Source organism: Diceros bicornis, chromosome 5 (assembly GCF_020826845.1).
Source record: "Diceros bicornis minor isolate mBicDic1 chromosome 5, mDicBic1.mat.cur, whole genome shotgun sequence".
Classification (NCBI taxonomy): Eukaryota; Metazoa; Chordata; class Mammalia; order Perissodactyla; family Rhinocerotidae; genus Diceros; species Diceros bicornis.
The window spans coordinates 23,821,214-23,837,407 of record NC_080744.1 but is presented as its reverse complement, the minus strand read 5'-3'; the positions used below and the strand labels follow the sequence as shown (position 1 = coordinate 23,837,407).

General features: G+C 60.0%; 2 protein-coding genes across 4 annotated transcripts; one reads left to right on the top strand and one right to left on the bottom strand.

Moving 5' to 3' along the window:
• Positions 1-489: 489 nt before the first annotated feature.
• On the top strand, positions 490-7,419 carry REC8 (REC8 meiotic recombination protein). 3 transcript variants are annotated; one of them, XM_058540877.1, is made up of 20 exons: positions 491-800; positions 980-1,127; positions 1,221-1,289; positions 1,436-1,578; positions 1,663-1,738; positions 1,839-1,959; positions 3,542-3,626; positions 3,991-4,070; positions 4,317-4,398; positions 4,527-4,599; positions 4,681-4,766; positions 4,931-4,980; positions 5,322-5,450; positions 5,799-5,865; positions 5,965-6,125; positions 6,323-6,371; positions 6,624-6,690; positions 6,821-6,952; positions 7,025-7,131; positions 7,238-7,419. In XM_058540877.1, exons 2-20 carry the CDS (start codon positions 1,072-1,074, stop codon positions 7,327-7,329), a joined length of 1,725 nt encoding a protein of 574 aa, XP_058396860.1. In that variant the 5' UTR covers positions 491-800; positions 980-1,071; the 3' UTR covers positions 7,330-7,419. The 3 variants fall into 3 exon arrangements, with proteins under 3 accessions (XP_058396861.1, XP_058396860.1, XP_058396859.1); XM_058540876.1 differs by having other exon boundaries at positions 491-1,127; XM_058540878.1 differs by lacking the exon at positions 5,322-5,450 and having other exon boundaries at positions 490-1,127.
• A 28-nt stretch (positions 7,420-7,447) lies between these two features.
• IPO4 (importin 4) lies at positions 7,448-16,192 on the bottom strand. Its single transcript, XM_058540867.1, has 30 exons — positions 15,811-16,192; positions 15,646-15,732; positions 15,439-15,518; positions 15,311-15,352; positions 14,744-14,873; positions 14,476-14,655; positions 14,162-14,227; positions 13,955-14,056; positions 13,785-13,868; positions 13,363-13,527; positions 13,208-13,261; positions 12,943-13,052; positions 12,536-12,644; positions 12,238-12,367; positions 11,941-12,054; positions 11,725-11,838; positions 11,345-11,465; positions 11,119-11,230; positions 10,893-11,008; positions 10,704-10,781; positions 10,570-10,627; positions 10,374-10,479; positions 10,081-10,274; positions 9,884-9,928; positions 9,368-9,493; positions 9,055-9,263; positions 8,816-8,948; positions 8,623-8,727; positions 7,942-8,011; positions 7,448-7,814 (listed from the first exon to the last, which is right to left on the bottom strand). The coding sequence occupies exons 1-30, from the start codon at positions 16,138-16,140 to the stop codon at positions 7,684-7,686; spliced, it is 3,501 nt and encodes a 1,166-aa protein (XP_058396850.1). The 5' UTR covers positions 16,141-16,192; the 3' UTR covers positions 7,448-7,683.
• Between the last annotated feature and the right edge of the window lie 2 nt (positions 16,193-16,194).

Here is a 16,194-nt window from a genome sequence, read left to right as displayed (position 1 = left end):
GAGGCACGCCCACAACCTAAATGGCTCAAGGTCAGGAAATGACCCGGCTTCCTCTGAGACCTGACTTCTTCCCCAGCGACCTATGGCGGCTCCAAGGCCAACGCACACGTTTCTACCTCCCCAGCTCACGACAGGCCCTAGGCTGGGCACAGTCAGTCAACTGCTACTTGGTGTGATCTGAGGGAGAGGGCAGGGTCTAACCGGAGGTCAGGCGCCTGAACCCGGCCAGGGCAGTTGCCCCCGGCATGACCCCACCCCCCCTGCTGGTTGAGGCGCCCCTGTTACCAGGTTCGCTGCGAGGGAGAGGCTGGGGTTTGCTCCCCGCTCATTGGTCCGCAGAGCAGCGCCTCCGAGGAATCCTCAGTCCCAGACGCGAGAACGAGAGCCCATTGGTCAGGACACCTCACAATGGCCCCGGCAGCGCGCAGGGTTCTTCCGATTGGCTCGCTGCCGGCCTCGGGAGACCCCTGTGGCCTCGAACGCAGGAAGGCTCCCTGGCGCCTCGGAACGAGCGCTCCCAAGCCGACCCCGGTCCTCATTGGCTGTTCTGAGGGCTGCCGCCGTCTAACGAGGAACAAGGCGCAGAGCATCCGAGCGCGCGCTCCCTGCGGCGGGATCCAGTCCCGCGGGGAAGGCGACCCGGCAGGGGCTGCAGGGGCCCAAGCTGACGGCAAAGGCTCCGGAGCCTGGCATCTCTGCGGAGGACACCTGTTCTCCCTCGGGACCCTGTCTGGCTCACAGCCGGGGCCTCTCTCGAGAGCTCTGCATCTCCAACCTGGCACCCACCCCAGAAGGCTCCAGTAAGTTCGAAGCACCCACGCGGCGTGCAAATCCTCTCAGGGCCGTCAGAGGGGCGTCCCAACTCCTGTGTATCCAACCTGCACCTCCATTTACTTCTGCCTCATCGTTTATCCACCAACTGTTTACCAGTTCATATTTACTTGGTATTCTGGGTCCACCCCGTGCGCCACCTGTCCAGATCCTTACTTCTCTCCCACGGTGTTGGGAAATCCCGTGCCCTAAAGAATTCGAATTGAGTGGTGGAGACGAAGGTGAAACCCCGGAAGGACGATGTTCTACTATCCCAACGTCCTTCAGCGCCACACCGGCTGCTTCGCCACCATCTGGTAAGGGCGGCGGGGCTGGGTGGGTGCGGGGAGTGGCGCACAGGGATCCCAGTCTGACGCTCCCCTTCCATCCCCACACCCCTATCCCTCCAGGCTGGCCGCGACGCGCGGCAGCCGGCTGGTGAAGCGGGAATACCTGAAGGTGAACGTGGTGAAGACCTGGTAAGGCCCAGAAAAGGGAGGCGTGGACTGGGGCCTGGGTGGGGTAGGGGATGGACTGGGGTGGGCAGTCCTTGGAGCCGGTCCTTGTGGGGCTTGGGGTGGGCAATCCTTGGCGCAGCAGTGATCAGGACACGTTGTTCCCCCAGCGAGGAAATCCTCAATTACGTGCTGGTCCGAGTGCAGCCCCCGCAGCCCGGCCTGCCGCGGCCCCGCTTCTCGCTCTACCTCTCAGCCCAGCTCCAGATCGGTGTGATCCGGGTCTACTTTCAACAATGCCAGTACCTCGTAGGTAAGGCTGGGAGGGCTCCGAGGGGGGCAGAACTGAGTGGGACTCAGCTAGGCTGGCTCTCTATCTTGCCCTCCCTGCCCACAGAGGACATCCAGCACATCCTGGAGCGCCTGCACCGTGCCCAGCTGCAAATCCGCATCGATATGGTGGAGCCTGAGCTGTGAGTTAGTCCCTGTGGGACTGGGACCACCCAGCCTTTGGTGGGGAACCTTGCTGCTTAGCCTCAGCCTCAGTCCTTGACAGCCCACACTGTTTCTCAGGCCCAGCCTGCTGCTTCCTAACCGCCTGGCCATGATGGAGACCCTGGAAGATGCTCCAGACCCCTTCTTTGGGATGATGTCTGTGGATCCCAGACTTCCTAGCCCTTTCAATATCCCTCAGGTAGAGCTCATTCCCTGGGGAAACTCAGACTGATGAGTTGACAGGGCAGAAGGCAGTGCTTTTCTTGTGCCAGTCTGACACTGGGGTTGGGGGGGAAGCCTGCCACAGCTCAGCCCCACAGGAGTCAGAACAGGGGGACTGTCATGGTGGACCCATCCAGACAAACCCACCCTGCTTACCTATTCAGGACCATCCTAGGGGCAGCTCTTGTCCCTACTCACCTCCACACTGTTCCCACTGCTGAGGCCCTAATCCAGGCCCTCATCGTCCCTTGGCACTGGGTTTCCCTCCCCATGTCCTTCTTCCATTCATTCGTAACACCCCACAGCTTAGACAATGTTACTCTTCCTTCAAAGACACCTCCAGTGGTTCCCCACGGCAAAGAGCATACTAGCATTTAGGGCCTCCGTGCCATGGTCCAGGGCTAGCCATCCCCAGACATCTCTCAGCACATCCCCTGGGCATCTTAGGCTCCCAAACATCAGTCTGGCTCCTGTGTTCTGAAGATGCCGCATTCACTTCTTTGCTCGTGCTGTTTCCCAGACCCATAATGGTCACCCCTCACTCTCTACCAGTTAAGTCCTACATATCCTTACAGACCTGATGGAAATGCTACCTTTTTCCATGAAGCCTTTATCCCACTCCCAGTCAGAACCAGATGTCGTTCTGGAACTTAGCACATTACTAGGGCCTTGATTTGTCTTTTGTGTTGATTCTTGCTGGGGCCTTTTACAAACTTATCTCCCCACTAGACCGTGTGCTCCTTAAGATCAAGAATCGTCTCTGGGGGCCAGCCCGGTGGCGTAGCAGTTAAGTGCGTGCACTCCACTTCGGTGGCCCAGGCTTCGCAGGTTCAGATCCCGGGTGCGCACTGACGCACTGCTTGTCAAGCCATGCTGTGGCAGCATCCCATATAAAGTAGAGGAAGATGGGCACGGATGTTAGCCCAGGGCCAATCTTCCTCAGCAAAAAAGAGGCGGATTGGCATCGGATGTTAGCTCAGGGCTGGTCTTCCTCACCAAAAAAAAAACAAAACAAAACAAAACGAATCATCTCTGTTCCCTGTGTCCCCCTCAACACTTAATATAAGGACGCAGTGGGGCTGGCCCCGTGGCGTAGCAGTTAAGTGCGCGTGCTCCGCTGCTGGTGGCCCCGGTTCGGACCCTGGGTGCACACCGACGCACCGCTTGTCAGGTCATGCTGTGGCGGCGTCCCATAAAAAGTGGAGGAAGATGGGCATGGATGGGCACGGAAGATGGCCCAGGGCTACTCTTCCTCAGCAAAAAGAGGAGGATTGGCATGGATATTAGCTCAGGGCTGATGTTCCTCACAAAAAAAAAAAAAAAAGATGCAGTGCTTCTTGCACAGGTTGACAAAGGCTAGATAAGTGGGGGTGCTAGTGAGGGCAGGAATGGGAGGAAAGGAGCCCAGATGGCGAGTGGGTTCGTGGATGCAGATGGCAGTGCCACAGGAATTAGGCATAAAGAGGTGTTACTGTCCATTGTCTGGATAAGGTTATGAAAGTGGGAAAGCAAGGGGCTGAAGTTGAACCCTATCTTTTGTCCCCAATGCCTCCCCAAAGGTTCGACGTCTCTTAGAGGCTGTGATCCCAGAGAGAGTTCTTGAGGAGATCCCTCCTGAAGTCCCTACAGTGCCTAGGAAGCCAGGTGAGCAGAGAGAGCCTTCTTTCTGGCGAGAGGCATAGGGAGGTCCAAGAGCTGAAGAAATAACCATCTTTGAGCTTCTCTTAAGAGCCAGGCCTGTGAGGGGTACTTTATATGTGTAATGTCATCACAGCCTCACGAGAGTCCTATGAGATCAGAATTCTTATCCCCATTTTTCAGATGAGAAAGGAAAGCGAAGCCCATGGTGGCTAAGCAACATATCCGGGGTCAGATTGCCAGTGACTGGCCTAGGCCTGACTAGAACCCAGGTTGACTTGCCTGCAGAGTCCATGTTTTTGCCTCACCACATGGGTGTGGGAACTTGGAAAGCAGCAGAGGGGCTGGTGTGACTTCCCTGCCCCTCCAGACAGGATCCCAGTCACTGTGGTGTCTCCCGAGGCCATCACCCTCCTGGAGGCAGAGCCCATACGCATACTGCCTATTGAGGTGAGTGGTCTCCCTGCACACAGAGCCTGAGGCCCAAGTCCTGCTTCTGATGGCCCAGCGCCCTGCATCTACTCCTGTCTGGCCTTCTCCTTCTCCATTTCCCTACTCCCCACCCCTGGCACTTGAGCACCCAGTGGGCTTCAGCCCGGCCCTGTGGCACGCCTCTCAGAACCAGTCCCCTAGATCCACTTGCCTTTTTCAGAAATGGAATCCAGTCCCCTCTCCTTGTTCTTCCTCTCCCGACAGGGTGAAAAGGAACTCCCAGAGATCAGCCGCCGAGAATTGGAGCTGCTGGTTGCTGAGGAAGAAGAAGCTATCTTGTTAGAGGGTAGGCCTATTGGCAGCATAGGGCCCGCCCGCACCGGACAGTCAGGCCCCTGACATGGGCAGTCTGGGCCTGGGCGGTGCCACCATCTCTTCTCTTCTTCGCTCTGAGCCCTGATCCTCTCTCTGCAGAGCCCAAGGAGGAGCCCCGGGTCCCAGAGCCGGAAGCCATAGTTCCCCCGGTCTCACCTGCAGCTCTTGCACCGTAAGGGCAGGAACCTCTGGGCTGGGTAGGGGGTCAGTGCTGGGAGGGGTGTTCTCATTTCTCTTGCCCATTTTTCCTCAGGGTGGAAGCAGAGCCACTTCCAGGCCTGGTCCTGGCCCCTGAAGAGCTGAAGCCGCCAGCCTGGGAGCCCGAGGCCCTACTTCCTGGTGAGTGCCCGGCACGCCTGGGTCCTTCCTGGGAGCACTGCACACCTGCTGCAGACAAGAGCCCTGTATTTCAACTTGCTGAAGGGAGGACCCTTTAGTTTCTGGCCCGGGGGTCTGTGGGCAAAGGGTATAGGGCAGAGCTGAGACTTTGAGTGTTGTTGCAGAGGTGACCCCACTGCGGGAGCTGCGTCTGCCGCCCCCAATCAGCCCAGAGGTGAGTAGTACCCTTGCAAGCCTCCTCCCCTTTGCTCTCCTCTCCCAGAGCTGCTTGCTCCTACCAGCTTCCCCAAGCCCAAGGCCACTGCTAGCCTACACGGGCCTTTGTTGAAATTAGTAAAAGGTGCCCCTACCATACCCCATTTCATCCAGCCTGCACTTCCCAGATGGGGACCCTCATGCAGGGTAGGCGCTACACACACTCCTGGAGGAGGCTGTGCCCAAGCCCCTTCCCAGAGCACCTCTAAGGGCAGGAGTATGGGGCCTGTTTGCAGTCCACCAGGATGACGGGAAAAGGAGTCATGGGTAGCCTTGCCCCCTCCCCTGCTCCCTACTCAGCGGAGGAGGCCCCCAGTCTTCCCACCTGCTCGCCGCCGCCGCCGGTTATTGTTCTGGGACAAGGAAACTCAGATCTCCCGGGAGAAATTCCAGGCACAACTGCACGTCAGAGCCCACTGCTGGGAGTGTGTGAGTGCACCCAGGCTCTGCTGGCAGGAGGGCGGTAGGGAGGGCCTGGGGCGAGTGCATGGCTGGGCTTTTCAACTCCTGGGGAGGCACTGGGAACATCACTGCAAGTGCATGGTTGGGGGGTTGCACATGCACAGCTCTTCAGCCTTCTTTGGTGACCCCGCCCAGCACAACCATGGGCACCAGTTTAAAAAGTCCTACTCTTAGCAATGAGTGGAGCAGGCAGGGGCATGAGCCTGAAAGAGTTGAAAGGCCAGAGGCCCTGGAACAAGGCATTGCAGAGATGGAAAAAGGGCAATGAGGAGCGGCTCCCTCTTAACCGAGCTTTCGGCCTTCCCCACCGCACAGCCAATGGTGCAGCCTCCCGAAAGGACCATCAGAAGCCCCGGAGAGCTGTTCGGAATCCCGACTCACCGTAAGCAGTGGTGGGAGCTGGCATGTGGGATCCTCTAAGCCCATATTCCTTGCTCTTGGTGTTCCTCACACCTTAAACCTGATTCCCCCTTGTCCCCAGCTGGCCGGCTACCCCCAGAACTGCTGGCTTTCTGGACCCACTGTGCCCAGCCACCCCCAAGAGCACTCTGGCCACCCATGGAGCCTGAAGAGGAGGCTGCTGAGAGGGAGCTAGCAGCTGAGGAGGAAAGGAGAAAGATTGAGATTCCGAGTGATATCGAGGTCAGTGCACCCTTGCTCCTTCCTGGCGAGACCTGTCTGCTCTGTCCGAGGTCCGGCAGGCTGCCTTCTGCCCACGCAAGCAGCCGTGCTGGGTCCTGTCCTGGAGCCGAGGCTGATTCAGGGCTGGGACCGCCTCACCCCTGCCCCAGGTACTTCTGTGACGCTTGGGGTCTCAGTGCTGTTTCTCTGGTCCCCAGGTCCTGAGGGAGGCCCTGGAGCCCAGTGTGCCCCTCATGGTGTCTGCAGGTAAGCACCTGAAGAAGGAACAGTGGAGACCACCACCCTGACCACTGTCCCGGGAAACTGGTACCCCTACTGCTGACAGTTTTGGTCAGAGGGAGCGTTTAACAAGGAAGCATAGATGGATTCTCTTTAGTTCTCCCCACTGTGTGTTAACAAGTCCCTGCACAGCTCTAGCATCCAGTTTGACCAGGTGACCCCAAGGTCCCAACTGCTCAGATCCAAGCACCCGCTCAGGACCTTCCCCTCCCTCAACAGAGCTCTCCTTAGAGATGGCTGAGGAGGAGAAGACCCGCATCAGCCTCGTCCCCCCGGAAGAGCGCTGGTAAGCAGCCAGCCCAGTGAGCTCGGGCCGCAGCCCTGGCCAGGTGGGGCAGTGGCTAGGATGGGCATGCCCCTCGTCACCATCACAGCTGCCACCTTTCCTGCTCCACCTGACTCGCATGTTCTCCTAGGGCCTGGGCTGAGGCGGAACTCCCAGAGGTCCCTGCATTGCCCGTGGTTCCCGAACTCCCTGAGGTGCCCATGGAGATGCCTGTGGCGCTGCCCCCGGAGCCTGAGATGCTCTCACTGGAGGCCGTGCACAGGTACCAGGGAGGGGGTGCCTCACTGGGGTGGGCCCGGGCTGGGCCTCAGCTAACCGCTCTCGATCCCCACAGGGCAGTGGCACTGGAGCTGCAGGCCAAGAGGGTGCCTGACTTCAGCAGCCTGGTGCCACCTCTCAGCCCCCGCAGGATGGCCGCCCGCGTCTTCTACTTGCTCCTGGGTGAGCGTGGGCACATGTGTGTGCATGTGCGAGGGGAGGGGACACACAGGCCAGATGCAGCTACAGGGACGCCCTCTGACTGACTCTCTCCTCCCCTCTTGACAAGTGCTCGCAGCGCAGCAGATCCTCCGTGTGGAACAAGAGGAGCCATACGGGCGCCTTCTGATCCAGCCAGGACCCCGATTCCACTGTGGTTAGAGCCAATTTACAAAGCTGCCAGGAAACCGGCTACATTAAACTATGTTCTGCCTCAACAGCCCCTGCCTGCCTCATTTCTGAACATGCATCTCTACCCTCCCTGTTCTCAGAGCTACGGTTCACGCAGAACATGAATCCCTTTATTACAGTGTGATGTCACAGCTCCATTTGGATTGTCCCACAGCATAACAGATCCAGCCCCAGGGACACCCCCATAAGGCAGCAAACAGGGCTGAGACTTGAGGTGAGAATGAGGCCAGAGTCTTTGGTAAGGCCTAAACTGGAACTGGGCTGACAGGTGGTCTTGGGACCTGGGCGGGCTCTGTTCTCCCTAGCCCGGCTGCAGCCCCCAGTCTAGGTGAGGCCCAAGACGGCCTGGAGCTCCTGAGCCTTGTCACCAGGCAGTGAGCCCAGGGCTGAATGGAAGCTGTCGGCGTGCTGTTTGGCCAAGAACGTCAGGAGCAGCAGCAGCGCGGCCTTGGTGTCTGGGTGGGGAGGGAAGAGGGAGAGATCCGGGGAGGACTGGCCCCCAACCCCAGCTGCCCCAGGCCCTTTGAGCCCTGCTGCCCAGCCCCGCCTCCCCCTAGCCCTGCCCACAACTGCTGCCCTCACCTGGTGGGATCTTGTTGTCAGCCAGATTGAGGCTGCAGATACGCAGAAGCTCAGGAGCCACGTCTACCACCTTTGGGGAAAGAAGGGCTGACTCAGGGGCAGTGGCACCCCAGGCCCTGGACTTGGGTGGGTGGCAGAGGCCAAGGAGAGGCAGAGTCTCCCACAAGGGCTGTTTGAGCCTGACAGTGATGTATAGGCATCTGAGACAATTGTGAAACAGGACAAAGGCCCATGAAACACTGGTAATAATTTTGCGGGGGAGAGGACAGGGGATTGTGACTAAAGATGATTAAAGTCATGGCCTCAAGACCAAAAGAAGCCCCGACACCCAGGAGCTCCACCAACATAATAGCCTCTAATGGTGCAAGACAAAGGTGATGGACACAGGAACATCAGGACACAAGTCCAAACCTAGCCACTTGGTACAGACCAATCTCATTCAGAAAGCAGAGCTGCTCTTATTGGAAGGGACCGTGGGGTGGCCCAGAGTACCCAGGCTCCATGAAACACAGTCTGAAAGAGCCCTGGTCTAGGAAATGTGGCTCAGACCAGAGGGTGGAAACGGCCAGGGAAGGGCGGCTTAAACTGTCACTCTGAGTCAGCTACAACTGATGCCAACTCTGCCTGTCACTGAGACTGGAGCCTCAAGCTCCGCTCCGAGGGCCCCGACATCGAGGTTACCTGGTCAGGGCTGCTCTGGTACAGGAAGCTGAAGAGGTGCCCTATGGTGACCCACTCCTCCAAGTCCTCCTTCAGGGGCAGGGCATGCAGCAGGGCAGCCAGCACCTGGACATACAGACGGCTCTGGCCCCTTGCCCCGCAGCCTCTGCACCCTCCTCCGCTTCCTGGGCCTGCCTGATGCCCCATCCCTCACCTGGGGCTCCGGTTTCCTTGTGGGACTGGCCATCAGCAGGCGGGCAAGTGCCCCACAGATGTTGTCACGGACACGATCATGGCGCTCCCGCGCCAGGAGGGGCAACAGGAGCCCCAGCAGCTTGGGGAAGTGTCTGGTCCACAGTCAAGGAACAGGCACATGGGCAGACCTCTCCCATCACCGAGCCCCAGGGATACCCTTCAGACCTCACCCCAGCCCATCCAGCAAGCCAAGGATACTCCTGGGCAGGGCGGCCCCCATGCTCTGCCAGCACACCCAGCCCAAAGATGGCATTGCTCCGCACCTCAGGGTCTGCCTCCCGGGCGGTGCATAACAGCACGGGGAGCAGCCGGGACACAAACTGGGCAGAGGCAGCACCCAGGCCCTGAATGGACTCTGCCAGCGTCCCCACCGCAAAGGACTTCTCTGCCACTGTGCAGCCCTGTTTCTGGTGGGGGAGGAGTGCAAGTCAGCTGGTCTGGGACTGCATGGGGGTTGGGCACAGAGTGCATGGGTGGAATGGGGTCCGAAGCCAGAGGATGCAGCACTCACCGTTTTGCACAGCAATAATGGCAAGAAGCCGGCAAAGAAGGGGGCAAAGGCGTCTCCCCCCGCCGCGGCTGCCAGGGCGGGGATGGCCTCACCAGCGTGCTCAAGCAACATGGCGTCATATTCAGCCTGTGGGGCCAGGTCAGGGGCTGGAGCAGCAGGGCCAGCTCTGCAACTGTGGGCACCTCCCACCACGCCCCTCCCCTGTCTCAGGTAGTCTCCTGGGGCTGCCCTTGGTGACAGGACTGGCCCCTCCCAGCCTGGGCTTGTTTGCAGCCCAGCTGCTTCTCCTGACCCTCCTACTCTCACCTATTGATCCAAGCCCACCCTGAACACCCACGTCTGGGAAGCCTTCCCTGAACCCCCACTGCTTTAGTGGGAGGAGGGCGGCAGCATCTGGAGCCCCTACCAATCCTTCAGCACCCTGGCTTCCCCAATTCAAGCCAATGTGCACTGTCCACCCTGCCCTGGGGAGACCACCCGAACTGCCTGGTCCCAGTTTGCACCCCTAGCTCTCACCTGGTCTTCCTCCTCCTCTTCCTCGTCAGCGTCCTGACATGCTGTCTGTGGGAAGAGGGAGCGCAGCTCAGCCTGGGTTCTCCTGCCTCTTCGCCTTCCATGGGGTGGGGGGAAGGGGGAAGCTGCACTTGTAGCCTGTGACTATCCCCACCTGGGGGCAGGCCCTCTTCACCCTGCAGCCCACTTGCGCTGCTCACCTTCCTCTGCAGCACGGCCTTGAGCACGTTGCAGAGCTCAGCAAGGCGCCCGGGGGGCTGCAGTGTGAGGGCCCCACAGCTGCGCAGCACCCCCGTCAGGGCCTCCAGCACGGCCATCACCACCTGGCGCTCCCGGTCCCTGTGCACTGCCTGCATGTAGGATGGCACCACCCGGGCCAGGGCAGCCTGCAGAGCTGGGGACATTATGGGCTGAAGCCACGGTCAGGCCCTGTCCCTCCCTCACGCCCCCTGCTTCCAGAGGCCCCAGCCTGGCCCTGGCCTCCTCTTCTCACCAGCAGTGTTGGGTTCTGAGGCACAGCTTTGACAGGCCTTGTGCAGCGCACAGCAGAACTGACCCAGGGCCTCATGGGCTGCCTTCCGCACATTCAGGTGAGGGCACTGCGGGATGAGGGGGGTGAGATGTGCCTGCTGTGTGCAGGGCGAACACAGGGCCCCCAGCCCTCAGACACCTCCCACTGGCCCACTCACCTCCAGCAGTTTGAATACTTCTTCAAAGACGCTCTCCATGTAGGGGAGGAAGGCCACACTGTGGACAGACACAAGGCCATGGGGAAGGGGCTCCCAGGCGGGGTTCCCAGGACCAGGGAAGGACCGATGCTCACCTGGTGTTCACCGAGATCTCCCCCAGGGCAGCACAGGTGTCTTCCTTCTCATCGAAGAAGGCATTTTCCACGCTGTACCTAGAGGAAGGTGGGGAGGTAGCAGCAATCAGGCACCGGTAGCAGCAGATCTGGCACTGGCTCCTCGTCCAAAGCCAGGACTCCTCTGACCAGAATGGCACCCCTCCGCACCCTGAGATCTCTGAGTCATCCTCCTCTTCCTCGTCTTCGTCCATGAGCTCCTCCTCTTCCTCCCCACTGCTCTCGTCATCAAACAGAAGGAAGGAGCTGCTTCCGTCGTACTGAGGCTGGACATAGGAGGCACAGCAGGGACCTTGGCTCGGCTGGGCCCAGGAGATAAATCCCACCCCAGGGCTGGCCTTCCCCAGTCAGCCCAGCCCACCCGCTCTTTGCTCACCACAATGCCCTCGGTGGAACGCAGTGACGACAGCATGAGTGTGGTGATTTGTGACAGGTGGGGCGCCAAGCCCTCACCCATCAGCCCCGATAAGGCTGCAAACAGGCTGTACCTGGTGGAGGCAGGTGGAAGCTGTCGAGTCCTGCCTGATGTAGCCAGACAGGAGGGGGAGCCAGGGAAACCAGGGACTGGGATCTGGGGTGGGGGAGGGGGAGGGCTCACTCACGTGCAGCGCCGCAAGTCAGGGTCGTCTACCTGGTCGCAGAGGCCCAGCCCCAGCAGGCAGCATTCCTCAGCCAGGGGCCTCATGGGCTCCCCCACTGCTCGTGCCAGCACCCCCAGTGTCTCTGTGGGGGCAAGAGCTTGGTTAGCACCAGGACGTGGAGCTGGGCCAGAGGTGAGCAGGGCCAAGACCTGGGGGACGAAAGGTGGCAGCTGGGGGGAATTCAGAAACCCCACCTACTCCCTAGGTACACTGCAGAAAGTGCTTTCTTCCATGAGATCTGCCCTGGGGGAGATCTCTCCTCGGGGAGACCTCTGTGAACAACAAGTGAGCATCGGCCCTTCCCTGGTCCTGGGAATGCTGCCTAGGAGGCCCTTACTCACCCAGGCTCTGGATCCGCACAGGCTGGAAGTCCTCGTGGCTTGTCAACAGGAAGTCCCGCAGGTGCTCCATAATGGTGGGGAAGTAGGGCAGCAGGGAGGCCTGGGCAGCCATGGCTGCAGGATGGAAGGACAGGATCAGAGCTGGAGGGGAAGCGGGACCACCTGCTACAGGCTCTCTGGGTGAACCGCATGCCCCACCACCTGCCTCCTTCTCACCAATGGCCCCCAGGGCGCTCACAGCCAGCTCCTTGGCCCGGGGGCTGCTGGGGTTCCTCAGAGGCTGCAGCATACACTCCATCAGCTCCGGAAGGTAGGGCTGCACTTTAGGCCCTGTGGGAAAGGGCACTCCTCTAACAACCAACCCAGGACTCCCGCCTCCAGGCTGAGCCTCCTTGGGGTCCCACCACCCCCATTCCCCACCTTGGGCAGTGGTTCAGGGAGCTGCACATCCTGCCCCTTCAACCAAAGCTACAGCCACATTTTCTCCCTTGCACCCCCAATTGCCATCACTACCTAGGTTCTCCACGAAGTTCTCCAGGGCATAACAGGCCTTGGCTAGGTGCTGTGTGTGCCGGGGAGGCACTGACTTCAGGTAGGCGAGGAGCAGTGGCATCACCTCCCCTGAATAACTGCTGATATGGGGCTGGCGGAAGGAGAAAGAGGGCCCTGAGTCAGCTCAACCGCAGGGCACACACCTAAGTGCCAATGGCAGCACGGATGCCTGAAGAGACGAAGCTGAGGGGAAGCTGGTCCCTGGGATTGGGGGGGTGGGATCCTGAAATGGCGGCTGCCCACATTTAGCCTTGCTAACCTGCAGGTTCTCTGAGAACTGGCCCAGGGCAAACAGCGCAGCATTGCGCACAACTTGTGATCGGTCCTCCAGGCCCTTGCACACGATCTGCAGCAATGGAGACAGCAGTCTGGATGGGGCAAGACAAGAGGATGTAGTCCAAGGGGCAGGACCCAAGAGTCCTAGGCTGAGCCAGTCTCCTGTTTCCCCTAGGAAAACTAAGGTTTTTCTCTGTCACCAGATGGTGGGGACCACCCCCTAGTCCCTATAGCTGGGGTAGCCATCTATCTTTTAAACCAGGACACTTCGGAGAGTGGCAGGATATGCTATTGACAGGCTCTAACGACAAGCATAGACGAAGACTGCTATGGGCCATGTGGCCCTCCTCCCCATGGCCCACCCTCACTCCAGGACAGGGGAATAAACACCTCTGCCTGATGTGGTCGCCAGCTCCGTCGGACAGCACAGCCAGCACCAGGAGCCCAGCCTTGCGCTGGTATGGGCTCTCACTCCGCAAAGCCTCTTCCAGCATGGGCATCTAGGGCAGCAGATTGCAATCTCCTGAAACCCTGGCATGAGGCTGCCCATTCCTGTGGCAACAGGCTCTCCACACCTACCAGCCCAACAGCCTCAGCCTCAGGGGACTAGGCACATCAGACGGATATGGCACCGGAAGGACCAAGCCACACTTACCAGCAGGGGACAAAGCTTCTCGGGGGGCAAATGCAGCGCCAGCATGTCCACGACCTGAAAAAGGAAAGGGAGACTTTGCTGGACCCCATCTCTACCCTAATCTCCCACAGTCACATAACGCCCTGCCCCTGCCCCTGTCCCTGTCCCACACCCACCTGTACAGCAAAGTGCTTGGGAGTCTCCCCCACCAGTCCAATCTCCAGCTCTTCCTCCTCTGAATCCTGGTCCTCAGGATCCAGCTGGCCCAGAGGGGGCTCAGCAGCCATGATGGGGAAAAGGGTGTGCAGCAAGGGTGGCAGGAGACGATTCTTGAGTAAGGCCTGGAGAGGGAGGGTGGAATGGTGTCCCTGAGAATCTGTTCCCAAGATGGACTCACATTAAAGATTCCAGCCTTCCAGGCCACAAGGGGTCTGGCAGGAGATTCCCAATCTCCCAGTCAGCAGCTGGGACGAGGCCAGACCAAGTCTTGAACATTTTAGCTATGGTACTTCAGATACCCTGAGATGGACAGAAAGCCCCAGGAGTGAGATGAGGGGTGGAGATGGGAGTGGGGTGATGTGCGACAGAGGGCACTCACCTTGCTCTTGACTTTGACCAAGAAAGTGAGGCAGCAGAGAATACGCACACGTATTGCATCGCCCAGGGCCACGTTTCTAGCCACCTGCCCGGAGACTAACACAAATCAGAGACAGGCAACGAAACTCCCAGCAGAACAAGCAGCAGGGGCCGTGCCTACCCCAGGCTCACCTCCAGGCAGAATGTGAGGACTTCAGAGAGATGGGAGGTGATGACCGGCACCTCCGACTCCAGCAATTCATCCAGGGCCTCCAGGGCCTCACAGGCCTTTGCCTGCCAGACAGACGAGTCATAGGGTTACCACGCTCTTCTTCAGTGGATCAGGCTGGACACTCCCGCACTCTCCTTCCAACAGAGCCCCTGCCCAAATGTCCTCACCTCATCTACAGGGATCAGAGCCTGCACAGCCACGATGAGCTTGGGCACCAACATCCGTGCAAGAGGCTGGAGGACACAGGATGAGCTGAATCACAGAAAGCATGATGCAGCCTAATCTCAGGCCCCAGAAGCTGGCAGCTTCCTCAAAGCCTGGACACAGGAGGAGCCCAGGCACAGCCACCCACAGTACCCCCTCTCAATTGTTAGAAGTACAAAAGACAGAGAAAGACTCTGAAGCAGCTCTGCACCCTGCAAGAGTGAGGATGTGAAGGCCGAGGACAGGGAGCCAGGGAAGGTGAGGGCCCACGTCTCACCACGTCATCAGTGCCGAGGTAAGGGGCCATGGCGGTCAGAGTGCGCAGGGAGTAGAACAGGAGCCCGGGAGAGCCCACCTCACCAAGGGTCTCGTTCAGAAGCCGAAGAAGCTCCCGGTGGTGGGGTCGGAAGGCCTCGGGCCGGGAGGTCACCACCACACTTAGTAGCAAAAGCCCCATCTGTCCAGTAGTAATGGATGAGAGGGAAAAGCTTACATGGTCTATCCAGTCTCTCGGTCCCTCCCTCTCACCAACCATGTGACAGTACCTCTCTCTCTGGGATGTAGGGGCTGTGGGTACTGTGCTGAAGAAGCTGCATGAGCTGAGGCCAGGCTTCCAGGCCTTCCTTTCGAAAGATGGTGGCTGAGAGCTGGGCCAAGCTAAGGCTCACAGAATGCCTGCAAACAGGAGAGATTCCCGCCCACCCTCAATCACCCTCCAGTACCCTCCCCTGCACACGTTGGCCCTGCCTCCATGGGGTAGTCAGGACAGAAACCTCCAGGTGTGGGCACAAACTCTTTGCCAAGCTGGGACACATAAGACAGCAGCTCAGAGGAAAACCAGCAGCACAGGGGGTGTTTAATCTGGTGAGCTTGACCTCACTCAGACTGAATTTCAGTTCCATTCTTCTGACAGGTTTGGCAAACCATCACAGCCCATGCTCAAGAACTTTAGTCTTCAACACAGCCTTAGAATCCTTGCTCCACCCTTGATCTAGCACTGAACTCTCTGCCCCCCAAGTCCCAGCCTGGAGCTGAAAGAGAAGGCAGAAACCCAGAGACGGTCTCAGCCTGGAGTGAGTGAGGATCCCAAGAGGAGGCGGGTAGGCACTTACTCTGTCTCTCTTTGGAGGGCCACGAGGACCAGGGACTTGAGGCTGGAACACAGGTGGCAGGTGTTTGGTACCCAGCCCGCCCCAGAGCAGCCTCATCCTGGCCCCGCCCCGCCCCTGGCCCAGCCCACCTCTCCCGATGCTCCGCCGGCAGCCGCCGCCAGCGGGTGCTCAGTCGTCTGCGGGTCAGCACGGCCGCGAACTGGCGGATCTGGGACGAAGAAGCAGGCATGTGAGGGTCCGGCAGGAAGGTGCTGAGCGGGCCACCGGGGGCAGGAGCTGGGGCTTGACCTATGGCGTAGGGGCAGGGAGCCCAGCGGGAAGGACAGGAGCCTCACCTGAGGGTCGGCCGCGGAGGCCAGCAGGTCGCAGAGCGCGGGCAGAGTGGCGGGGTCCCGAAGGACGGTCTGGAGCTGCTCGGTGGCCTGGGGAGAGCCTAGGGGTCAGAGTCGGGTCTTCCCCGCAGCCTCTCGCTCGCCCCTGCCCGGCCCCCTGCCCCGTACCCGGCGGATGCGCTCGGTGTCCGGCAGCAGCAGCTCCCGCAGGATCTGCTCCAGGCCGGCGGGCTCCATGGCAGTAGCGGAGCCGCCGCTACCGGGCCGGGAGGAGGAGGGACGGCACGTGGAGGCTCTGAAACCCACTTCCGGCGGAAAGGGCGTTGCTCGGCGCCCCTCCCGTCGCCAGGGTGATTCAACTCGCTCCGCACAAAGAGCTCCGCTCCGCCACTTCCGGTGGGCTGAGCGCCCGCCGAGCCGCGGAAACAGCGCCCTGGCGATGTGGCGTCTCCCAGCCGAGAGCTCCCAACCTCCGGGGAGAACTCCAGTTCCGTGCATTCCGCGGCCGCCCCGCCTGTCTAAGAGACAGTGCCCTTGACGGCAGGGCTCGCG

Bases quoted from the DNA above. Each gene is read 5' to 3' on its own strand.
- IPO4 (XM_058540867.1), bottom strand. From the start codon at position 16,140: ATGCACGGAACTGGAGTTCTCCCCGGAGGTTGGGAGCTCTCGGCTGGG. The intron at 13,053-13,207 runs GTAAGTGTGGCT...CTGCTGCCCTAG, and splicing joins AGAAGCTTTGTCCCCTGCTG to ATGCCCATGCTGGAAGAGGC. The intron at 9,494-9,883 runs GTGAGAGCTAGG...CTGGCCCCACAG, and splicing joins AAGAGGAGGAGGAAGACCAG to GCTGAATATGACGCCATGTT.
- REC8 (XM_058540877.1), top strand. From the start codon at position 1,072: ATGTTCTACTATCCCAACGTCCTTCAGCGCCACACCGGCTGCTTCGCC. The intron at 4,600-4,680 runs GTAAGGGCAGGA...ATTTTTCCTCAG, and splicing joins TCACCTGCAGCTCTTGCACC to GGTGGAAGCAGAGCCACTTC. The intron at 6,372-6,623 runs GTAAGCACCTGA...CTCCCTCAACAG, and splicing joins GCCCCTCATGGTGTCTGCAG to AGCTCTCCTTAGAGATGGCT.